The 21,639-nt window shown below is 42.4% G+C and overlaps 1 protein-coding gene across 1 annotated transcript in view; it reads left to right on the top strand.

Moving 5' to 3' along the window:
• Positions 1-21,639, top strand: part of kif25 (kinesin family member 25) — a 95,943-nt gene that overhangs the window by 26,789 nt on the left and 47,515 nt on the right. Inside the window, exons 4-9 of the mRNA XM_055640006.1 lie at positions 3,567-3,705; positions 5,387-5,490; positions 10,682-10,770; positions 12,435-12,477; positions 13,845-13,912; positions 18,373-18,447. Coding sequence (XP_055495981.1) covers positions 3,567-3,705; positions 5,387-5,490; positions 10,682-10,770; positions 12,435-12,477; positions 13,845-13,912; positions 18,373-18,447 — 518 coding nt within the window. The remainder of the gene's footprint in view (positions 1-3,566; positions 3,706-5,386; positions 5,491-10,681; positions 10,771-12,434; positions 12,478-13,844; positions 13,913-18,372; positions 18,448-21,639) is intronic.

Raw genomic sequence — 21,639 nt, 5'->3', positions numbered from 1 at the left:
CAATCTAGAGACAGCCATCAAGGCTGTGCTACCTGCCGATCACCAACCCCTCACACTCACCCCCCTACGACGTGTACGTGGCACTGAGTAGGACTAATGCACGTAAGGCTGCTGGCCCTGACGGCATCCCCGGGCGCGTGCTCAGTGCCTGTGCTGCGCAGCTGACAGACGTCTGGACTGACATCTTCAACCTGTCACTTGCCCAAGCAGTTGTCCCCACTTGCCTTAAAGCCACCTCCATCGTGCCAGTGCCAAAACACTCCACTGCGGCAAGCCTCAACGACTTCCGCCCAGTTGCACTTACCCCCATCATCACCAAGTGCTTCGAGAGGCTGGTCCTGGCACACCTCAAAAGCTGCCTACCCCCCACACTGGATCCCTATCAGTTTGCCTATCGCAAGAACAGGAGTACGGAGGATGCCATCTCAACGGCACTTCACTCCGCCCTCTCCCACCTTGACAACAGAGACACTTATGTAAGAATGCTGTTCATCGATTACAGCTCAGCATTCAACACCATTATTCCATCAAAACTGATCACCAAACTCGGTAACCTGGGCATCGACCCCTCCCTCTGCAACTGGATACTGGACTTTCTAACCAACAGACCCCAGTCTGTGAGGTTAGACAAGCACACCTCTTCAACCCTCACCCTGAACACCGGCGTCCTCAGGGCTGTGTGCTGAGCCCCCTCCTCTACTCCCTCTTCACCTATGACTGCACACCTGTACATGGTACTAACACCATCATCAAGTATGCAGATGATACAACGGTGATTGGCCTCATCAGCAACAACGATGAGCTGGCCTACAGGGAGGAGGTCCAGCACTTAGCAGCATGGTGCGCTGACAACAACCTGGCCCTTAACTCCAAGAAGACCAAGGAGCTCATTGTAGACTTCAGGAAGTCCAGAGGCGGCACGCACACCCCCATCCACATTAACGGGACGGAGGTGGAACGTGTTTCTAGCTTCAGGTTCCTGGGAGTCAACATCTCCGATGACCTCTCTTGGACCCACAACACCTCTACTCTGATCAAGAAGGCTCATCAGCGTCTCTTCTTCCTGAGAAGACTGAAGAAGGTCCATCTGTCTCCTCAGATCCTGGTGAACTTCTACCGCTGCACCATCGAGAGCATCCTTACCAACTGCATCACAGTATGGTATGGCAACTGCTCTGTCTCCGACCGGAAGGCATTGCAGAGGGTGGTGAAAATTGCCCAACGCATCACCGGTTCCACGCTCCCCTCCATTGAGTCTGTCCAAAGCAAGCGCTGTCTGCGGAGGGCGCTCAGCATCGCCAAGGACTGCTCTCACCCCAACCATGGACTGTTTACCCTCCTACCATCCGGGAGGCGCTACAGGTCTCTCCGTTGCCGGACCAGCAGGTCGAGGAACAGCTTCTTTCCGGCCGCTGTCACTCTACTAAACAACGTACCTCGGTGACTGCCAATCACCCCCCCCCCCGGACACTTATTATTTATTATTATTTATTCAAATCGTTTGCTATGTCGCTCTTCAAGGGAGATGCTAAATGCATTTCGTTGTCTCTGTACTGTACACTGACAATGACAATTAAAATTGAATCTGAGTCTGAATCTGAATGTACAATTCTGGTAATTATGTTACAGGAAATATATGATTGGAACTGAGAGGGTATTTGTAAGTGTACATGAAGAGCAAGTACATATGGATGAGATCTCCAGGGCTATGCTGGAAAAATGGGTTTGGGGTTTCATTTCAATGAGCAGAATCTAGGCTGAAAACTTACTTCTGTCTTGTAAATATCCCCTGATTCTTTCAGAATTAGTATTTTGTATGGCCAGTATAAAGCTTGGTTCATTGATACCCATTCACAATACTTAAGTTCCAAAATACAATACATCAAAATGGCTTATCTGCACTGTTCCATTTCTACCATGTGTGCTCATAACACAATTTTTGTTTACGTTTTTAAATTGTAAATCTATATGGTTCAACTAGATGCAACAAAGCTATAAATCTAACAAGTGGTATTAACAACTGCTTACTTTGACATCACCAATGGAGAATTGTGCTGAGAAGCTGAGGCCTGTGTAATAACATGCCTAATCGGCCTTATTGCATGGTTGAGGATTACTTTGGAGTTATTGAACGGAGACAGACATCTTACTCAGGCTTCGCTCTTCTCCTGTGACCCAACTTTTCCCCTTTCCCCCAATATTTCCACTCCTTCCCTCTCCTACTTCCTTTGCCCCACTTCACCAATCCGCAGAGCCACTCCTCCACCCACCACTCCACTCTTCTTTTATCCCTCTCTTCCATCCTTTTCTTCCTCTTTCCCCAACTGTCGATTTTCTCTCCCATTCTCTTTCCTCCCCTTCTCTTCTCCCTCCCTCTTGACTTTCCTCCTTCCACACTCTTATCTTTTTGCTTTTTCTCTAAACCCCCCCTCCCCCCACCTCCTTTCTTCCTCACTTCATTTTCCCTCCCTCTTTTCCCCTCTTATTTGGGAACATGAAGCAATAGCTCTTTCTCATTCCACAGATGCTGCCTGGCCTGTTGGGTATTTCCATCATTATGTATTTGTATTCCATATATGTGGTTGAATGTTGGGTCTCTCAAAATGAAATGTAATGTTTTGCACATCATGTTGCTTTGTCGACCTGTAGAACTTACAACATTCTTAAGGGGTTGGACAGGCTAGATGCAGGAAGATTATTCCCGATGTGGGGGAAGTCCAGAACAAGGAGTCACAGTTTAAGGATAAGAGGGAAGTCTTTTAGGAGCGAGATGAGAAAATCATTTTTTGGACAGAGTGGTGAATCTGTGGAATTCTCTGACACAGAAGGTAGTTGAGGCCAGTTCATTGGCTATATTTAAGCCATTTAAGATGTGGCCCTAGTGGCTAAAAAGATCAGGGGGTATGGAGAGAAGGCAGACTGAGTTGGATGATCAGCCATGATCATATTGAATGGCGGTGCAGGCTCGAAGGGCCGAATGGCCTACTCCTGCAAATATTTTCTGTTTCTATTGAAGCATTCCATGTTTCAGGCTGTCTGAAGAAGGGTCCTAACCTGTTTGTCCATTTCTCTCCTCAGTTGCTTTCTGATCTGCTGAATGTCACCAGCCTTGTGTTTTTTGTTTAAGATTCCAGCACCTGCATTTTCTTGAGTCTGCATTGAAGCATTTAATGATTTTCTCCTACCCTCCTACCAAGGCACATTATCTCACATTTATCTGTTGTAATTAATTTGCAATTTAGACACCAGTTTTGAGTGTGTTGCATCTTCATTTTGTTAGAACCCTTCTCAGAGATCAACACTTTAGTGTTAATATGTAATTAGTACATCTCTTCTGTAGAATTGAACTTTCTTCAGAAACGGCTTACATGAAGCCTTTTAGCTTTGTTTTATTGGTTTGATTTTGATACAGATTTTTTTTTGACAATTTTGATGATTAATAAAAATGTGTGATATTTTTAAGATCTCAGAATAACATGATTCTCTCACCATATGTGTTATAATAGCGATGATTTTTGTGTTTTGAAGCTATGATTGCTGGCTTTGTTTTATCTGTTCCATCACAGATGTTGAAGCAAGAGCTAAAATCTCTGCATTCACTATCTAAAGATTTATCTGAGAAGATTCAGGAGAAATACAAAACATCTTTGAAGGAAGTTTTATCTTTCATCGAGAAGCAACATATAAACAACACTGATGTGAATCGTAAGCATCAAAACCACAAGAATTATGATTTGAAAAACTTTTCCTCTCAAAAGATATTTTTCAAATTCTCAAGCTTGACAGGTTTTGGTAATTCTATGTGGTAATTCTACTCCTATCCTTTATGGCCTTATGTCATTGGGCAAAAGAAAAAAGTCATATCCATGTATCTGTAAATGTCCTTTAAATGTTACCCACCTCAACAGTTTGTTCTGTCAGCTCGTCCCATGTACACACATGTGAAAAAGTTGACTTTCAGGTCTCTTTTAAATCTTTTTCCTCTCGGTTTAAATCTATGTCCTCCAGTTCTGGACTTATCCTGGGAAAATATTGTAAACATTCACCTTATCTTTTTGTCATTTTGTATAACTCTATAAACCCCCTTGGCCTCCTATGCTCCAGGTGGCAAACTCTTAGCCAATTCAGTCTGCTCTTCTAACTCAAGCCTTTGATTTCTGGTAACATCCTGATTATTCTTTTTTACTGAACATAATACATAAGTGTGGTCTTCTCACCAATGCCTTGACATGAGTCCCAACTCCCATACTCAATACCTTTATTAAGTAATGAAAGGAAGCATGGCAAACACCTTATTCACCTTCGTGTCTACCTGCGCCTGTACATTCAGGGAACTGCACCTATAACCTTTGGCCTCTTGCCCTATAAGACTCGGGGCCCTATCCTTTACTGTGCAAGTCCTGCCCTGGGTTATCAAAATGCATCACCTCATAATTGTATGATAAATTTCATCAGCTGTTCCATGGCCCATTTTCCTAGTTAATCCAGATCCTATCATAAACTTCGATAACATTATTCGCCGTCTACAATACTACCAATTTTCCTGTCATCTACAAATTTTCTTATCACAATAACTATATTGCCATAAAAATTATTAATATAGATAACAAACAACAGTATAGATTCCTGCAGCACACTGTTGGTCACAATCTCCAATCATAAAAACAACCCTCCACTACCACCCTCTGACTCCTTACGCCCAACCAATTCTGAATCCACTTGGCTACCTCACCCTGGATCCCATGTGATCTAGCCTTCTGACTAGCCTATCATGCAGGACCTTGTCAAAGGGCTTGTTGAAGACAATGTTCACTGCCCTGCCTACCTCTTGGTGACGTCTTAAAATTAATTCCATCAAATTTGTGAGACATGATTTTGCATGCATAACACCATGCTGACTAACTCTAATCAGTCCACGCATATCCAAATGCTGGTAGGTCTTGTCCCCCGGAATCCCCTCCAGTAACTTTCCACTCACAGCCTGTATTTCCTTGACTTGTCCTAAAATAAATATGCAACTATAGCTATCCTCCAGTCTTCCCTTTGCTAAAAATGAAGCCAATATCTGCCAGGTCCCAGCAATTTCTTCCCTAGCTTCCAACAATGTTTGAGGATACATTTTAGGCTTAGGTTTATTATTGTCATGCATACCCAAGGTTCAGGAGGAATGATATTTGCTTATTGTTCTTAAGCCTGATTTTTTTCCCCCTGTGCACACCACTTCCCACCGAGGTTTGCCCAGAATTATTGTGCTTCGTACTGGAGTGTGATCGTTATGCATGCAAAAATGCTCAATCAGAGTTAAAGGGGTGGAGTTGGGGGATTAGAGGCAAAATCTGTCATAAAAATCACTGAGAATAAAATAGTTCCTTCTCTGTGATTACAGAACTCCAGCAACAAGTCCTTCAACTTGAAAAATCCCTTCAGGAAGTTAATGGTAGATATAATGGGGAAAAGCATAAAAGGAAGATGCTTCACAATGCCCTAATTGTAAGTACTATTCTGCATATTCTAGAAGTTCCATTTTTAATACCAAACCTAAAATGTAATTACAATATTACAACAATAATTCCATTGATTTTTTAAAAATTCTAACACATTGCATAAAATTATCTGATGGCGATTTGTTAATCAAATAAAGGCCATTGATTTAATAAAAAACATATTATATAGATTTCTATTTTGCATTGAAATTTCGGATATTTCCAGATATTCTCGTAGATGTAGCCTACTACGGGCTATGTATTTCCAACTCTTTGGCAGTAAAAATAATATTCCAGTGAGGCATTGATCTTTCCTTTTTTTATAAGACAGAGTGATTTAGGCCATTTGGAAGAATGGGCTGAAAGATGGCAGATGGAGTTTAATGCTGATAAATGTGAGGTGCTACACCTTGGCAGGACAAATCAAAATAGGACGTACATGGTAAATGGTAGGGAATTGAAGAATACAGTTGAACAGAGGGATCTGGGAATAACCGTGCATAGTTCCTTGAAGGTGGAATCTCATATAGATAGGGTGGTAAAGAAAGCTTTTGGTATGCTAGCCTTTATAAATCAGAGCATTGAGTATAGAAGCTGGGATGTAATGTTAAAATTGTACAAGGCATTGGTGAGACCAAATCTGGAGTATGGTGTACAATTTTGGTCACCCAATTATAGGAAGGATGTCAACAAAATAGAGAGAGTACAGAGGAGATTTACTAGAATGTTGCCTGGGTTTCAACAACTAAGTTACAGAGAAAGGTTGTATAAGTTAGGTCTTTATTCTCCGGAGCGCAGAAGGTTAAGGGGGTACTTGATAGAGGTCTTTAAAATGATGAGAGGGATAGACAGAGTTAACGTGGACAAGCTTTTCCCTTTGAGAATAGGGAAGATTCAAACAAGCGGACATGACTTCAGAATTAAGGGACAGAGGTTTAGGGGTAACATGAGGGGGAACTTCTTTACTCAGAGAGTGGTAGCGGTGTGGAATGAGCTTCCAGTGGAAGTGGTGGAGGCAGGTTCCATGGTATCATTTAAAAATAAATTGGAAAGGCATATGGATGAGAAGGGAATGGAGGGTTATGGTATGAGTGCAGGCAGGTGGGACTAAGGGAAAATAATTGTTCGGCACGGACTTGTAGGGCCGAGATGGCCTGTTTCCGTGCTGTAATTGTTATATGGTTTGTTATATGGTTATAAGACTGACTATTGCATTTTAATATTCTTTACACATGAGCCCACACATTTCTTTGTGTCTTTACTGTTCTTAACTTTTCACTATTTGAACAATACTGAATCTTTCCTTTTCTGGGCCAAAATGAATGAACCCTGTTGAAATCCAATCCCCACGATTTTTGCCTGCTTAATAAATTTGTCACTGCTGTTTTTTTATGCTGCTAACTTTATGTCACTGACTGATTTTAACGAATCTGTCTTTTTGTCCTCATGCATTCTTTCTTGTACTTTTTCTCTTAACACATGGAGAAGTAGAATGGGATGGAGGAAGGGTGCATGAGGCAGATTCACCTCATCAACTATTATCTTTGTCCATATCCGCAAAAGAATAGATGTTTCAACAGAATCATCACCGCTGTTGAGTATTAACCAGGTCCAACTGTTTGTGCAGTCTGTACAATGTTAATCATAGAAAATGTAACTCCATAATTTATCAAGAAATGCAGTAACTTTCTAACTAAGACTTCTCCAATTCTAACATTAACTTCTCCAATTTCAGGTAGTCCATGCTTTCTCCCTCCTTCCCCTCCCCTTCCCAGCTCTCTCACAGCCTACAGTCTCCGCCTCTTCCTTTCTTTTTCCCAGCCCCCCCCCCCCCCCCCCTCCCTCCCCCCCGGACATCAGTCTGAAGAAGGGTCTCGACCCGAAATGTTGCCTATTCCTTTGCTCCATAGTTGCTGCCTCACCTGCTGAGTTTCTCCAGCATTTTTGCCTACCTTCTAACTAAGACGGCTTTACCTGAATGAAAATATAATTTGAAAAGTGATACTTACCATTAAAACAACTTTCCTTTTGCTTCAAGCCTTTCTCATTTTCATTCTCGTGCTGTGATTATACTGCTACTGTCAGGAGGCATGAAGACAAATCCCATTAAGGTTTTAATTATCTTATTCATTCATTCTATCTTTAGAGATTATGCTGGTTGCCTTCTATCTAGCTCCTCTCTCACTATCCATGGTGCTCTTCCAGTTTTCCTACTCAGGACTGGTATAACCTGAAATATTTTATTGCCAATCATGACCAACTTATGGCTTGCCACATTAATGACTACTGTGTCATACAATTTCTTCAAAATATTTATTCAACTACTTGTTTTGGTATATTGCACTCCATCCTGTTCCTGTCCCTTTATGGTGTCTTTAACATTTGGTAAATGGGAGCAAGCAGTAGAACACAAAAAGAATGCTTGACAGGATTTGCATTGGAGCACCACACAAAAATATTTATCTTGTCCATGCTTCAAAGATTCATCAGATAATGCAGGTCAAGTAAAGAGCTGAGTAAAGCATTGACATATGGAATAATGCTGCATTAAGAAACATTAATTATGCTGTAAATGCCAATGGCTGAGGATCAGCTTGTATTAGTAATTTTTTTCTGATTTTTGTCTGATAATGGCTATGCACGATAAAGCCCCAAAAACCAGGAAATAACCCAATAACCCCAATAACCAGGATTGTGTGGACGAGATTTGATAATAAATACATTTAATTTTAAAACTAAGAGCATATTAGAGCAACAACATTGCACCTTGGACTAACAAAGATGTGAGCAGATCACATACCAAGAGCTCTTGACCTTAGCCATCCTGAGACAGGGAGGAGTTGAATGGAAGGCAAATCCAATTTGACAGAAGCCTAAGAGAAATGAAAGTACAGGTATAGAAAATAACTATTCTGGACTGCAGTAAAACATTTATGATGTCAAGAAACCAAATAAAGAGTTTGAAAGTTTGGGAACAAGTCATCCGATTAGTTTAGTTTATTGTCACGTGTACTGAGATACAGTGAAAATCTTTTGTTGGGTGCTATCCAGTCAGGGAAAGACAATACATGATTACAATTGAGCCATTTACAGTGTATAGATACATGATAAGGGAATAACGTTTAATGCAAGTAAAGCCAACAATGTTAATCAAGGATCGTCCAAGGTCACCAATGAGGTAGATAGTAGTTCAGCACTGCTTTCTGGTTGTGGTAAAATGATTCAGTTGCTTGATAACAGCTGGGAACAAACTGTCGCTGAATCTGGAGGTGTGCGTTTTCACACTTCTATACCTTTTGCCTGATGGGAGAGGGGAGAAGAGGGTGTGGCCAGGGTGCGACGTCTTTGATTATGCTTCTGACCTTGCCAAGGTAGCGTAAGGTATAAATGGGGTCAATGGAAGGGTGGTAGACAAAAATGCTGGAGAAACACAGCGGTGCAGCAGCATCTATGGAGCGAAGGAAATAGGCAACGTTTCGGACCGAAACCCTTCTTCAGACTGAGGAAGGGATAATGGAATGGAGGTTGGTATATGTGATGGTCTGGGCTGCGTTCACAATTCACTGCAATTCTTTGCGGTCTTGGATGGAGCTGTTCTCAAACCAAGCTATGATGCATCCTGATAAAAATGTTTACTATGGTGCACCTGCAGGAGTTGGTGAGAGTTCCCAAGCCTATTGAAGTAGAGGTGTTGGTGTGCTTTCTTGGTCGTTGCCTCAATATGGGTGGTTCAGGAGAAGTTGTATGTGATAGTGACTTCGAGGAATTTGAAGTTTTCAACCATCTCTACTTTGGTGCTGACAATGGAAACTGGGGTATGTGTTGCTGAAGTTGATCACTAGCTCCTTTGTCTTGCTGACATTGAGAGAAAGGTTTTTGTCTCAACACCAGGACACAAGGTTCTCGATCTCCTTCCTGTACTCCGTCTCATCATTAATTGGTATCTGGCCCAAAATGGTGGTATTGTCTGCAAATTTGAACATTTAATTAGATTTGTACATGGCTGCACAATCATGGGTAAACGAGTAAAGAACAGGGGTGAGAACAAAGGCTTGCGGGGTACCAGTGGTGAAGATTAATTGTAAAGATGATTTGTCCCCTATCCTCACTGATTGGGGTCTGTTGGCCATGAAGTCGAGGATCCAGTTGCAGAGATGAATGCTGACACCAAGTCCTGTGAGTTTGGTTATAAGTTTGGATGGCATAATGGTATTAAAGGCTATAGTCTATGAATTGGAGTCTGACATAGGTGGCTCTCTTATCCAGGTTTTGCAGGGATGAGTGTAGGCTAATGCGATGGCATCATCCGTGGACCTGTTGTAGCCGTAGGCGGACTGCAGTGGGTCAAGGCCGCTGGGTCTAGACTGGATTTAATGCGTTCCATAACTAACCTCTCAAAACATTTCATGATGGTGGATGTCAAGGCCACTGGACGGTAGTCGTTTAGGCATGCGGTCTTGCTTTTCTTCCGCACCGGGATGATGGTGGTCTTTTTGAAACAGGTGGGTACCTCAATGCAGAGTAGGAAGAGATTAAAGATGCCCACGTATACGCCCACTAGCTGGTCCCCGCAGCTACTCAGGTCATGGCCAGGAACTCTGTCTGGGCTAGTTGCTTTTCGTGGATTTACCCTCAGGAGAGGCACACTTGAGTCAGAAAGGCCAGGTGTCACCACCCTGTTGGCCTTCTGCTCGAAGCAAGCAAAGGAAGCATTCAGTTCATCGGGTAGGATCACACTATCACCAATGATGTTGCCTGACCTTGCTCTGCAGCCATTTATCTTATTCAGACCTTGCCACATTTTCCATGTGTACCATTGATTATACTGGGGACTTGGTATTGTTTCTTAGCATCCTTGATGGTTTGTTTTCTTGTATAATGTTTATGCCTTGAACACAAAACAGAAATGAAAAAACTTAGAACCAAAAAATAATCAAAGTAAACATTTTTATGGAGCATACAGAGCTTCAAAGGAATGTCAGAAATATTTATAGCACCACAAAAAAGGACACTAAATGCTGAAGTAGCTCAGCGGATCAGGCAGCATCCTGGAAATTTAGGGTTGGGGCCCTTCTTCAGACTAAAACTCTTCTTGCAGCACCACAGTTTGTTTCACCATCTGTTAACATCAAATATTAAAACTTTGTTTATTTATTTTTCCTGATGACTACTGATGGAAGTCATTTTTTTCTTGTCAGGAATTATGTGGGAATATTAGAGTTCATTGCAGAGTGCGCCCAACTATGTCACTTGACTTTGGAGAAGGTGATGCAATCCCTTTGGAAAGGTAAAATATGATGCCAGTCAACTCTGTTATTTCCCTTTCCTGGAACAGTTGGAAAGTTATAAGTTTAGTGCAATGACAGCACATTAGTAGTGTTTATGGATGTGGACATTGGAGCTTTTAATGGGAGAGTCCACACAAATTGACAAGTTTGCAGCTGTGGTTAGCTGGCAGTTTTGCAAAAATTGTTGGCAAAATACAGCGTGCACATCATTATGTTCCCAATCTCCACACTTGTGCTGTACTGAGAAGTGCAGACCATCTGACCTCCCCTTTAGCATTCCATTATTTACTACGTCTTTAGTTATATCTGGACCAATTCATTTGATGACTTTGGGCCAGAGATTCCCAGAGGCAGTGCTGATGTTGCATTTCTTCAAGGAAGCTTTGAGTACATCCTTATCTCTGATTTCCCGGTAGTCTCCTTCCATGAGGCTCTCCAGAGACTGAATGTTGGAAGAGGCTCGTAACTGCAGGCAGAATAACAACAGTGAAGTAACAAGATAGCAGTGTTAGGAGGTTCTACATAATTTCAATGAGTCGACCGAGGAAGAGGATAATTGGAAGTTGTAGAGTTGTGGTAGAATTGCTGCCTTACAGCGTCAGTGACTTGGGTTTGATCCTGACAATGGGTGCTGTCTGTATGGAGTTTGTATGATCTCCCTGTGACCGCGTGAGTTTTCTCTGGGTGCTCTAGTTTCTTTCCAAAAACATACAGGTTTGTACGTTAACTGGCTTCAGTAAAATTGTAAATTGTCCCTAGTGTGTAGTTAGTGATTGCTGGTCAGCAAGGACTCAGTGCTGCATCACTAAAAAAACATGTTTAGTTTAGAGATACAGCATGGAAACAGGCACTTCAGCCCACCAAGTCCATGCCGACCAACGATCCCCGCACATTAACACCATCCAACACCCACTAGGGACAATTTTTACATTTACCAAGCTATTTCCATTTACCGAATGGTCTACTACTGCACCTATTGTCCATTGTCTAGTACAGGATACCGAGTTGGATGATCAGCCATGATCATATTGAATGGCGGTGCAGGTTCGAAGGGCCGAATGGCCTACTACACCTATTTGCTATGTTTTTATGTTTCTATTATATGCCATAATTGCACAGAATACAACGAGGAAACCTAAGATTAAACCACAGACACGTATTTACAAAAGTAAAGGAAAACATAGGTAGTGGCAAGAATAGTGGGAGATAAAAATAAGATGCTGAAGCAGCACTGGAAGATGTGTGGGAATAAGAGTAAGTACTTGCCCTCCAAAATAAAATCACCAGCAACCAGACTTAAAAGAACAGAGCTAACTTTACTGAAAAAAAATGAAAAGAAAACTGATTAAAGTATATATATTATAACCAGGAGCACCAAATCACTGGCATCAAGAGAGGGAACACAGACCAGGGTGGTGAACATCTGATTGATGAGAAGTGCAGATTGCAAACTGAAAGGAAAGAGCCTCACTGTGGATCTGATTGATAACTGGAGGTGAAAACTGTGATTTTGAATGGGAGGATATGACTGAACTGGAAAATTTGAAGTTTTATTTCTGGGTTGTGGTGAGGAGTTAATTTAGACTCCACTAATATTTTTTTTACTGCTTTTAGTGTCATCTGTCAGTTTTTCAAGTATTTTCTTACAGATGGTATTTTGTAGGCCTGGAACTGAATCCGAGAAGGTGATTCATTTGATTGATAATGTGAGTACCACCCTTCCCAGTAACAAATATTAATATAGCCATTTTTCATTACTGGAAAGGAATTGTTGCCTGTCATTTCACAGTCAGGCATGATCTATTAACTAGCATTTCAGTGAGAGCGTGCTTTCAGTGTGCTAACAGAATGCCAGTATCGAAGGTGCTCAAAGACTGACTCCTCAAAATCTTGCATCAGTCAAGTCTGGCACAAGTCAGAAAACAAAGCTTACACTGTTCTCACAAATTCAGAAGAAGCCAGGTGTTAATTTGTATTTTTAAATTTATGCTTTGAAATACTGTCAGCCTTGAATAGCGATAATTCAACCTTCTTAACAAATTTATGTGTTAGATGTGTTTATTTAGCACTTTCTCTCTCATTATTTTAATCCTTTCAAAATGATTTTAAACGTTTCTGATTTTAGGGGACACGTACAAACATTTCCACTGATAGCAAACATCAGTCAAAAAAGGCCTCAGGCCATGTTGCTGAAGGCTTTGTCACCCCTGCAGATGCTAAATGTTTCTGATTTTGCATGGGAGCAAGGCCTGAAACTCAATTTACAAAAAAACTGTTTCTATAATGGTTGGGACTTCAAGAATAGAATTATAGAGTCATACAGCATGGAAACAGGCTCTTCGGCCCAACTCAACCATACCGAGCAAGATACCCCACCTACCCAAAATTATTCATCCTTCTGGTACCTCTGGCTGAAATGTTTGCCAAGGGTACAGCTGAACTGTTTGCATTCAGGCTGGGATCCGCTACCACTTTGATTCCCTAATTTAATTGCTCCCTACCATTCATACCTGAATGTAATAGCACTGCAGGCCCATGATCTGATCTGTTGGTTGTTGGATTGTTTTGGTCTATTGCATGTTGTTTTAACTGCTTAGTATGAATTTTGTTCTGCATAATGGCCCAACCCCTGAACCTGAAATTTTTTCAAACTTTTATACCTTTTGCCTAATGGGAGAGGGGAGAAGAGTGACCGGGATAGGCCTTGATTATGATGGTGGCCTAGCCAAGGCAGTGTGAAGTGTAAAAGGAGTCAATGGAAAGGAGGCTGGTTTGGGTGATGGTCTAGGCTATGTCTGCAACTCTCCGATTGGAGGGAACTGTTCCCAAACCATGCTGTGATGCATCCCAATAGAATGCTTGCTAGGGGGCTTCTGTAGAAGTTGATGAAGGTTGTTGGGGACATGCCAAATTTTCGAAGCCTTCTAAGGAAGTGATATTTATTGAACTTGAAGCTTTCTCGACAATCCTGCTGCCTGCTGCTCTCTGATAAATGTTTGCTCCTTGATCTGGTGGGAATTGCTTTCTTAAGTTACAGTTTGATAAAAGTCTATTGAATCTTTTTTTTGTGCAGGAAACTATTCAAGTAAAATGCAATCGTTCTGGTCATACTGCAGTGAATAAGACCTTTGAGTTTGAACGGTAAGTTATAACAGAGATATTAGAAACTACAGATACTGGAATCTTGAGCAAATGGATAGGCAATGTTTCGGGTCGGGATCAGTCTGAATAAGGGTCTTGACCCAAAACGGCGTCTATCCATTTCCTGCTGCCTGACCCACTGAGTTACTCCAGCACTCTGTGTTTTCAGTGAGATATAACCATTCAGTAAATCACAGCATTTATTTCTAACACATAGCAAATAATTGGTGAAAATAAGTAGATCAATGTGGGATATTCAAAAAATGTTTAATGTGTTGTATGGCAATCTATAATGCATAGCATCTTGTGGCTAAAATAAACAGGATTAATGGCCATGTAGGAAAAAGCTGCAAGCATTGAAGGCAAAAATTAGCCAAATGCCCTGGCACAGATACAGGAAACAAATCCAGCAAAATGCAAAAAAAAGGTGGAGAACTTGAAAAAAGAGAGTACGAAAGAAATTTGCAAGTTAGATCAAAATCAACACAAATAATTGTGATCGAGGTAGAAAGGGCAATTAGAAGAAACATCATACACCTTATAGAGATAATGCTAATGGTGTAACTAAAAATAATAAATTAATATTCAATGAATGATTACTTTGCATTAGTAATTACAAGAAAGGACGTGGGATAGTACCCTGTGATGACAAATAATGAATCAGGAAATAATAATTATTAAAAAAATGGTTCTAACAATAAGGGGCAGATAATTTCTATTCCAAGGTTTTAAAAGAAGTAGATGGGAACATTGCAGATGGTTGAACTATGATTTTACAACATTCTGTCAATTTGAGAACGATTTTCTATTAGATCAATGTCTAGAATGTTGCCTGGGTTTCAGCAACTAAGTTACAGAGAAAGGTTGAACAAGTTAGGGCTTTATTCTTTGGAGCGCAGAAGGTTAAGGGGGGACTTGATAGAGGTCTTTAAAATGATGAGAGGGATAGGCAGAGTTGATGTGGATAAGCTTTTCCCACTGAGAGTAGGGAAGGTTCAAACAAGGGGACATGACTTGAGAATTAAGGGACAGAAGTTTAGGGGTAACATGAGGGGGAACTTATTTACTCAGAGAGTGGTGGCTGTGTGGAATGAGCTTCCAGTGAAGGTGGTGGAGGCAGGTTTGTTTTTATCATTTAAAAATAAATTGGATAGTTATATGGACGGGAAAGGTATGGAGGGTTATGGTCTGAACGCAGGTGTATCGGACTAGGGGAGGATACGTGTTCGGCACGGACTAGAAGGGTCGAGATGGCCTGTTTCCGTGCTGTAATTGTTATATGGTTATATGGTTAATGTATTTGTTATTTAACTTACGGAAGATGAGTAAGGGAAATCTTGGAATTACAGACCAAATAAAGTAGTATCTGTCATTTAAATATTACTGAAGAGCACAATGAAAGATAAAGTGACAAAATATTTTTTTAATCCCGTAAAAACCAGGACATACCCGTGGAATGTTATTAAATTATTTTTAGAATTGATTGACGTGGTGAACTGGAAATGTTTAGAAATATATATATATATATACACATTTGATAAACATAAGTTCATAACAGGCTGTTAGCTAAAATTATTTGTGGGTTTAAGTGCAAGTTATTATCCTGGCGAGAAGTGTTCTCAATGACAGGTTATGGAGTATGGGGGAATGTGCAACTACATAAATGGACAGGATTTGTGGTGGGCATAAACAATTCATTTAATTTGTTGATTAATTAAATGATGAGATAGAAACATACTACATTGTGAAAAGGTAGAAGTTGTGGTGATCTGAGATGGATTCGATGTATGTTGGTCGACAAAAAGCCTTGGCCTTCTTGTGCATTGCAGGATCACCCGTTTTGAAAGCCTCGGATCTGGACATAACAGAGAGTGAATCTCCCTGTTCATAGAAACATAGAAAATAGGTGCAGGAGTAGGCCATTCGGCCCTTTGAGCCTGCACCACCATTCAATATGATCATGGCTGATCATCCAACTCGGTATCCTGTACCTGCCTTCTCTCAATACCCTCTGATCCCTTTAGCCACAAGGGCCACATCTAACTCCCTCTTAAATATAGCCGATGAACTGGCCTCAACTACCTTCTGTGGCAGAGAATTCCAGAGATTCACCACTGTGTGAAAAATGTTTTCCTCATCTCGGTCCTAAAAGATTTCCCCCTTATCCTTAAACTGTGACCCCTTGTTCTGGACTTCCCCAACATCAGGAACAATCTTCCTGCATCTAACCTGTCCAACCCCTTAAGAATTTTGTAAGTTTCTATAAGATCCCCCCTCAATCTTCTAAATTCTAGCGAGTACAAACCGAGTCTATCCAGTCTTTCTTCATATGAAAGTCCTGCCATCCCAGGAATCAGTCTGGTGAACCTTATCTGTACTCCCTCTATGGCAAGAATGTCTTTCCTCAGATTAGGAGACCAAAACTGTACGCAATACTCCAGGTGTGGTCTCACCAAGACCCTGTACAACTGCAGTAGAACCTCTCTGCTCCTATTACTCAAATCCTTTTGCTATGAATGCTAACATACCATTCACTTTCTTCACTGCCTGCTGCACCTGCATGCCTACTTTTAATGACTGGTGTACCATGACACCCAGGTCTCGTTGCATCTCCCCCTTTCCTAATCGGCCACCATTCAGATAATAGTCTACTTTCCTGTTTTTGCCACCAAAGTGGATAACCTCACATTTATCCACATTGTACTGCATCTGCCATGCATTTGCCCACTCACCCAGCCTATCCAAGTCACCTTGCAGCCTCCTAGCATCCTCCACACAGCTAACACTGCCCCCCAGCTTTGTGTCATCCGCAAATTTGGAGATGTTGCATTCAATTCCCTCGTCCAAATCATTAATATATATCGTAAATAGCTGGGGTCCCAGCACTGAGACTTGCGGCACCCCACTAGTCACTGCCTGCCATTGTGAAAAGGACCCGTTTACTCCTACTCTTTGCTTCCTGTCTGCCAGCCAGTTCTCTATCCACATCAATACTGAACCCCCAATACCATGTGCTTTAAGTTTGTATACTAATCTCTTATGTGGGACCTTGTCGAAAGCCTTCTGAAAGTCCAGATATAACACATCCACGGGTTCTCCCTTATCCACTCTACGATACACCCTCGAAAAATTCTATAAGATTCGTCAGACATGATTTACCTTTGATAAATCCATGCTGACTTTGTACAATGATTTCACCACTTTCCAAATGTGCTGCTATCCCATCTTTAATAACAGATTCTAGCAGTTTCCCACTACCGACGTTAGACTAACTGGTCTGTAATTCCCTGTTTTCTCTCTCCCTCCCTTTTTAAAAAGTGGGGTTACATTAGCTACCCTCCAATCCTCATGCAAGATTTCTGTTGAGATTGGCCCTAATTGTCTTTGCCTCTTGCTGTATAATACTGGCATACAAGACAACCGGATACAAGCATAACACTGGTGAAGCCCGCATTACTGGCCATATATTTGTTAGCTTGAAACACTTGGTACATTAAAGGTGGACACACATTTATTAGCCTCTAACACTAGGGCACTGTCTTGATGGGCTCAGGTCTGCCACTGTATAATATTGGGGTGCAGTACGCTTGTATCCTATTAAACCGTGTGTAACGATGCAAACATTTCCACTATTCTGAGGTAATGCCACTGCTACGTCTTTGCACGTAAGTCTCACAGTATGAATTGAAGACCTGAAATGTAAAAAGTTGAATTTAAGGCACAAAATTGTGGAAATACTCAGCAGACCAGAAACATTTGCATCTTGAAACTACAGATTTAGCATTTCAGGTTGAGTCCTTTCAACAGATTTAATTGAGGTGAGGTAAAATCTTCATGCACATTCCAGTCCTGGACTCCATTAGAACACCATACTGTTAGAAAAACAGATATTCCCCACAAAATCTGTGTAAATTAATTCCTAATTAATTTTGTTGTTTAGAAAATGCATTAAAGTACTTTCTCTGAACGTTTTATTATCTGTACCTTTATTTCCTGTGGGGTGCTATTTCTATGTTCTGTTTCAGGGTAGCTTCAAATTCCTTCTTGGCATCAACCATCTCTAATCTCCACTACCACTAAAGCATTTAATCCTATTGCGAACAAAATTCACATTTCTCATCTGTCATTATGTTAGTAAGTAGACGCTATAATTTACAATAGCAGCCGACATACGTCACAATGTTTGCATCGCTATGCTTCAAGTGCTAATGCTAGATATTTATAGAAGTAGGCATTACAGTGGAAATATATTGTTGCAATCCTCAGAGGTTACAATTATGTACACTGCCCACGTACATTTTCTTGTAAATTGATCTTAATTGTACGTTCCAGGTAATATGAAATTAATTATATAAATTCTTTCTGCACAATAGAGTCATGTACATTTTCTTGTAAATTGATCTTAATTGTACGATCCAGGTAATGTGAAATTCATTACATAAATTCCTTCTGCACAATAGAGTTTATGGACCTAGTAATTCCCAGGAATCAATTTTTGAGGAAGTGTGCCCCTTACTTACCTCCTTACTAGACGGGTAAGTGAACCATCCATCGATCCATCCGTCCAGTCCAGTCCCACGAGGTGATGAGGGGGGGTAGGGAGGGGAGAGGGGTTATGGAGGGAGGGAGTGACTGAGGGTAGGGGAAAGAAGAAGGAGAGGTGAGGAACGTAGTGGGTGAGGGTCAGAGGAGGGGATAGAAGAGGGAGGGTGAGGAAGAGGGGGAGGGAGTGCTGGGGATGAAGGGAAATGAGCTGTGCCTGCTCAGTTGGGGGCTATGGGTGAGTGGTGGAATATTGCATTGGGGGAACGGGTTGCGTTGTGGGAACGGGTGAATGGTGGAATATTGCGTTGGGGGAACAGGGCCCAACGGGTCCCCCTTGGTCTCGTATATATTACTGAAACTCTCATCTTGCTTGTTTCTATGTCTGTCTGTCCGGGGTGAGCTCCTGGAACTACGCCAAAACGGTACACAATAACGCTACAATTTTTGGCCCACCTTACTCACCATTGTCTTGGTGTGTGTTTTTATCAGGTTTCGTTTAGATTAATGGTATATTTTACAAGTTATTCACATTTAAAACTTTACAAAACGGACCTTTTACAGAAATCTTGCAGTTAGCAGCGTACAATGTCACAATTGAATCTCATTTACATAAACTGCCCGTCAGCAGTGTTCCACCCCACAATGACATCACAAAGGGATGTTATTTACATTTAAAAAATCATTTTTTTAAAAATGACGTACTGACTCAGTTATTTTAAAATCCGCACGCACGGATAACTGAAAGTCTTCCCGCGTGGGCAGGATTTGAAATGACCGCGGCACTGTGGCTGGAGCGAGATATGGGGGATGCGGCGTCCGGTCCCGCGGGGAGGGATGGTCCGTTTTCAAAAAATGACGTACTGACTCAGTTATTTTAAAATCCGCCGCACGGATAACTGGAAGTCTCCCCCGCGCATGAGGGATGGGAAATGACAGCGGCGGTGAGGCTGGAGCTGGGTCTGGGGGCACCGGCATCCGGGCCCGCAGGGAGGGGGAGGAGCGGGACCCAGAGCAAGGACTAGGCCGCAGCCTCGACCACTCCCTCCCCTTCCACCGACTCCAGGCCGCTCGCTCCGTCCCCCCGACAGCCCTTGCCTCATGTACAACTTCATCACCGATGTTGTGAAGAAAACTGGGTCGGCGGTGGTTTACATCAAGATCCTGGGGAGGTGAGGCGAGAGATCGGGGGATTCGAGGAGAGGGGGGGAGAGGGAGGGAAAAGTGGGGAACATGAGGAGGGAGAGTGAGGGGGGGTGTGGTGGAGGTAACGAGTGGGGGCTAGATGGAGAGGAGGACAGTGGGGGAGATGAGGGAGAGTGGTATGGGTGAGATGGGGAGGGGAGGTGAGTGGGGGACGAGGGGGTAGGGAGGGGAGAGGGGTTATGGAGTGAGGGACGGAGTGACTGAGGGTAGGGGAAAGGAGAGGGAGGAAGTGGGGGAGGGGGGGAGGAGGAGAGGGGAAAGAAGAGGGAGGGTGAAGAGGAGGGGGAGGGAGTGCTGGGGAAGAGGGAATGGAGGAGGATAGGGGTAGGAAGAGGGATGGCGAGGTCAGGGGGTGAGGAGGTAGCAGAGGAGGGTTGGTCGAGGGTGGATAATGGCGGCATGGAATAGGGGACAAGAGGGAGAGAGTAAAAGTAACATTAGCAAATTTGCAGCTGACACAAAGCTGTGTGACAGTGTAAACTGAGGAGGATGCTATGAGGAGGCAGGATGACTTGGACAAGTTGGGTGAATGGGCAGATGCATGGCAGATGCAGTTTAATGTGGATAAATGTGAGGTTATCCACTTTGGTGGCAAAAACAGGAAGGCTGATTATTATCTGAATGGTGTCAAGTTGGGAAAAGGAGAAGTACAATGAGATCTGGGGGTCCTTGTTCATCAGTCACTGAATGTAAGCATGCAGGTACAGCAGGCAATGAAGAAAGCGAATGGCATGTTGGCGTTCATAACAAGAGTAGTTGAGTAAAGGAGCATAGAGGTCCTTCTGCAGTTGTACAGGGCCCAAGTGACACCACACCTGGAGTGTTGTGTGCAGTTTTGGTCTCCAAATTTGAGGAAGGACATTCTTGCTATTGAGGGAGTGCAGAGTAGGTTCACGAGGTTAATTCCCGGGATGGCTGGACTGTCATATGTTGATAGAATGGAGCAGCTGGGTTTGAATACTCTGGAATTTAGAAGGATGAGGGGATCTTATTGAAACATATAAGATTATTAAGGGTTTGGACACGCTACAGACAGGAAACATGTTCCCGATGTTGGGGGAGTCCAGAACCAGGGACCACAGTTTAAGAATAAGGGGTAAGCCATTTAGAAAGAAGATGAGGAAAAACGTTTTTACACAGAGGGTGTGAATCTGTGGAATTCTCTGCCTTAGAAGGTAGTGGAGGCCAATTCTCTGGATGTTTTCAAGAGAAATTTAGATAGCGGAGTCAGGGAGATATGGGGTGAAAGCAGGAACGGGGTACTGATTGTGAATGAGCAGCCATGATCACAGTGAATGGCGGTTCTGGCTCTAAAGGCTGAATGGCTTACTCCTGCACATATTGTCTATTGGGGCATTCACATTGATCTTATATTTTACAAGTTATTGCCATTTTAAACTTTAAAAATATCAGCCGTGCCTGCTCAGTTGGGGGCTATCGGTGAGTGGTGGAACATTGCATTGGGAGAACGGGTTGCGTTGAGGGAACGGGTGAGTGGTGGAATATTGCGTTGAGGGAACGGGGCTCAATGCGTCCCACTTGGTCTAATATCTATATACTATTAAAAGTCTCATCTTGTATGTGTGTGTCTGATTCTATGTGTGTGTGTTTTTGTATCTTCACCAAAACGCTACGCTCTAGCGCTTAAATCTTTACATATTCTGACTCACATTTTTCCCCAACATGCGTTAATCAGGTTCACTTAAGATTTCATCCTATATTTCACAAGTTATTGACGATTCAAGTTTAAAACAAAGGGCAAAAAACAGTTCTCACACTCAGCCTTTTTCCAGGACCTTCCACTGATGATGTCACAATGCCATTACCAGTGCACCAATCACAAAGGACTCTCAAGCTGCCTAGTGCCACAATGACATCACAATGGGACATTGCCAACAGTAACCGCAGCTTCTCACGGACAGCCTTATTTCCAGGAGCTTCCAGTGACGATAATCACAATGGGCTCTCAAGCTGCCGAG

The sequence above is a fragment of the Leucoraja erinacea genome, chromosome 8 (assembly GCF_028641065.1).
Source record: "Leucoraja erinacea ecotype New England chromosome 8, Leri_hhj_1, whole genome shotgun sequence".
Lineage (NCBI taxonomy): Eukaryota > Metazoa > Chordata > Chondrichthyes > Rajiformes > Rajidae > Leucoraja > Leucoraja erinaceus.
The sequence above is the reverse complement of the archived record's forward strand: the minus strand, read 5'-3'. Positions and strand labels throughout refer to the sequence as shown.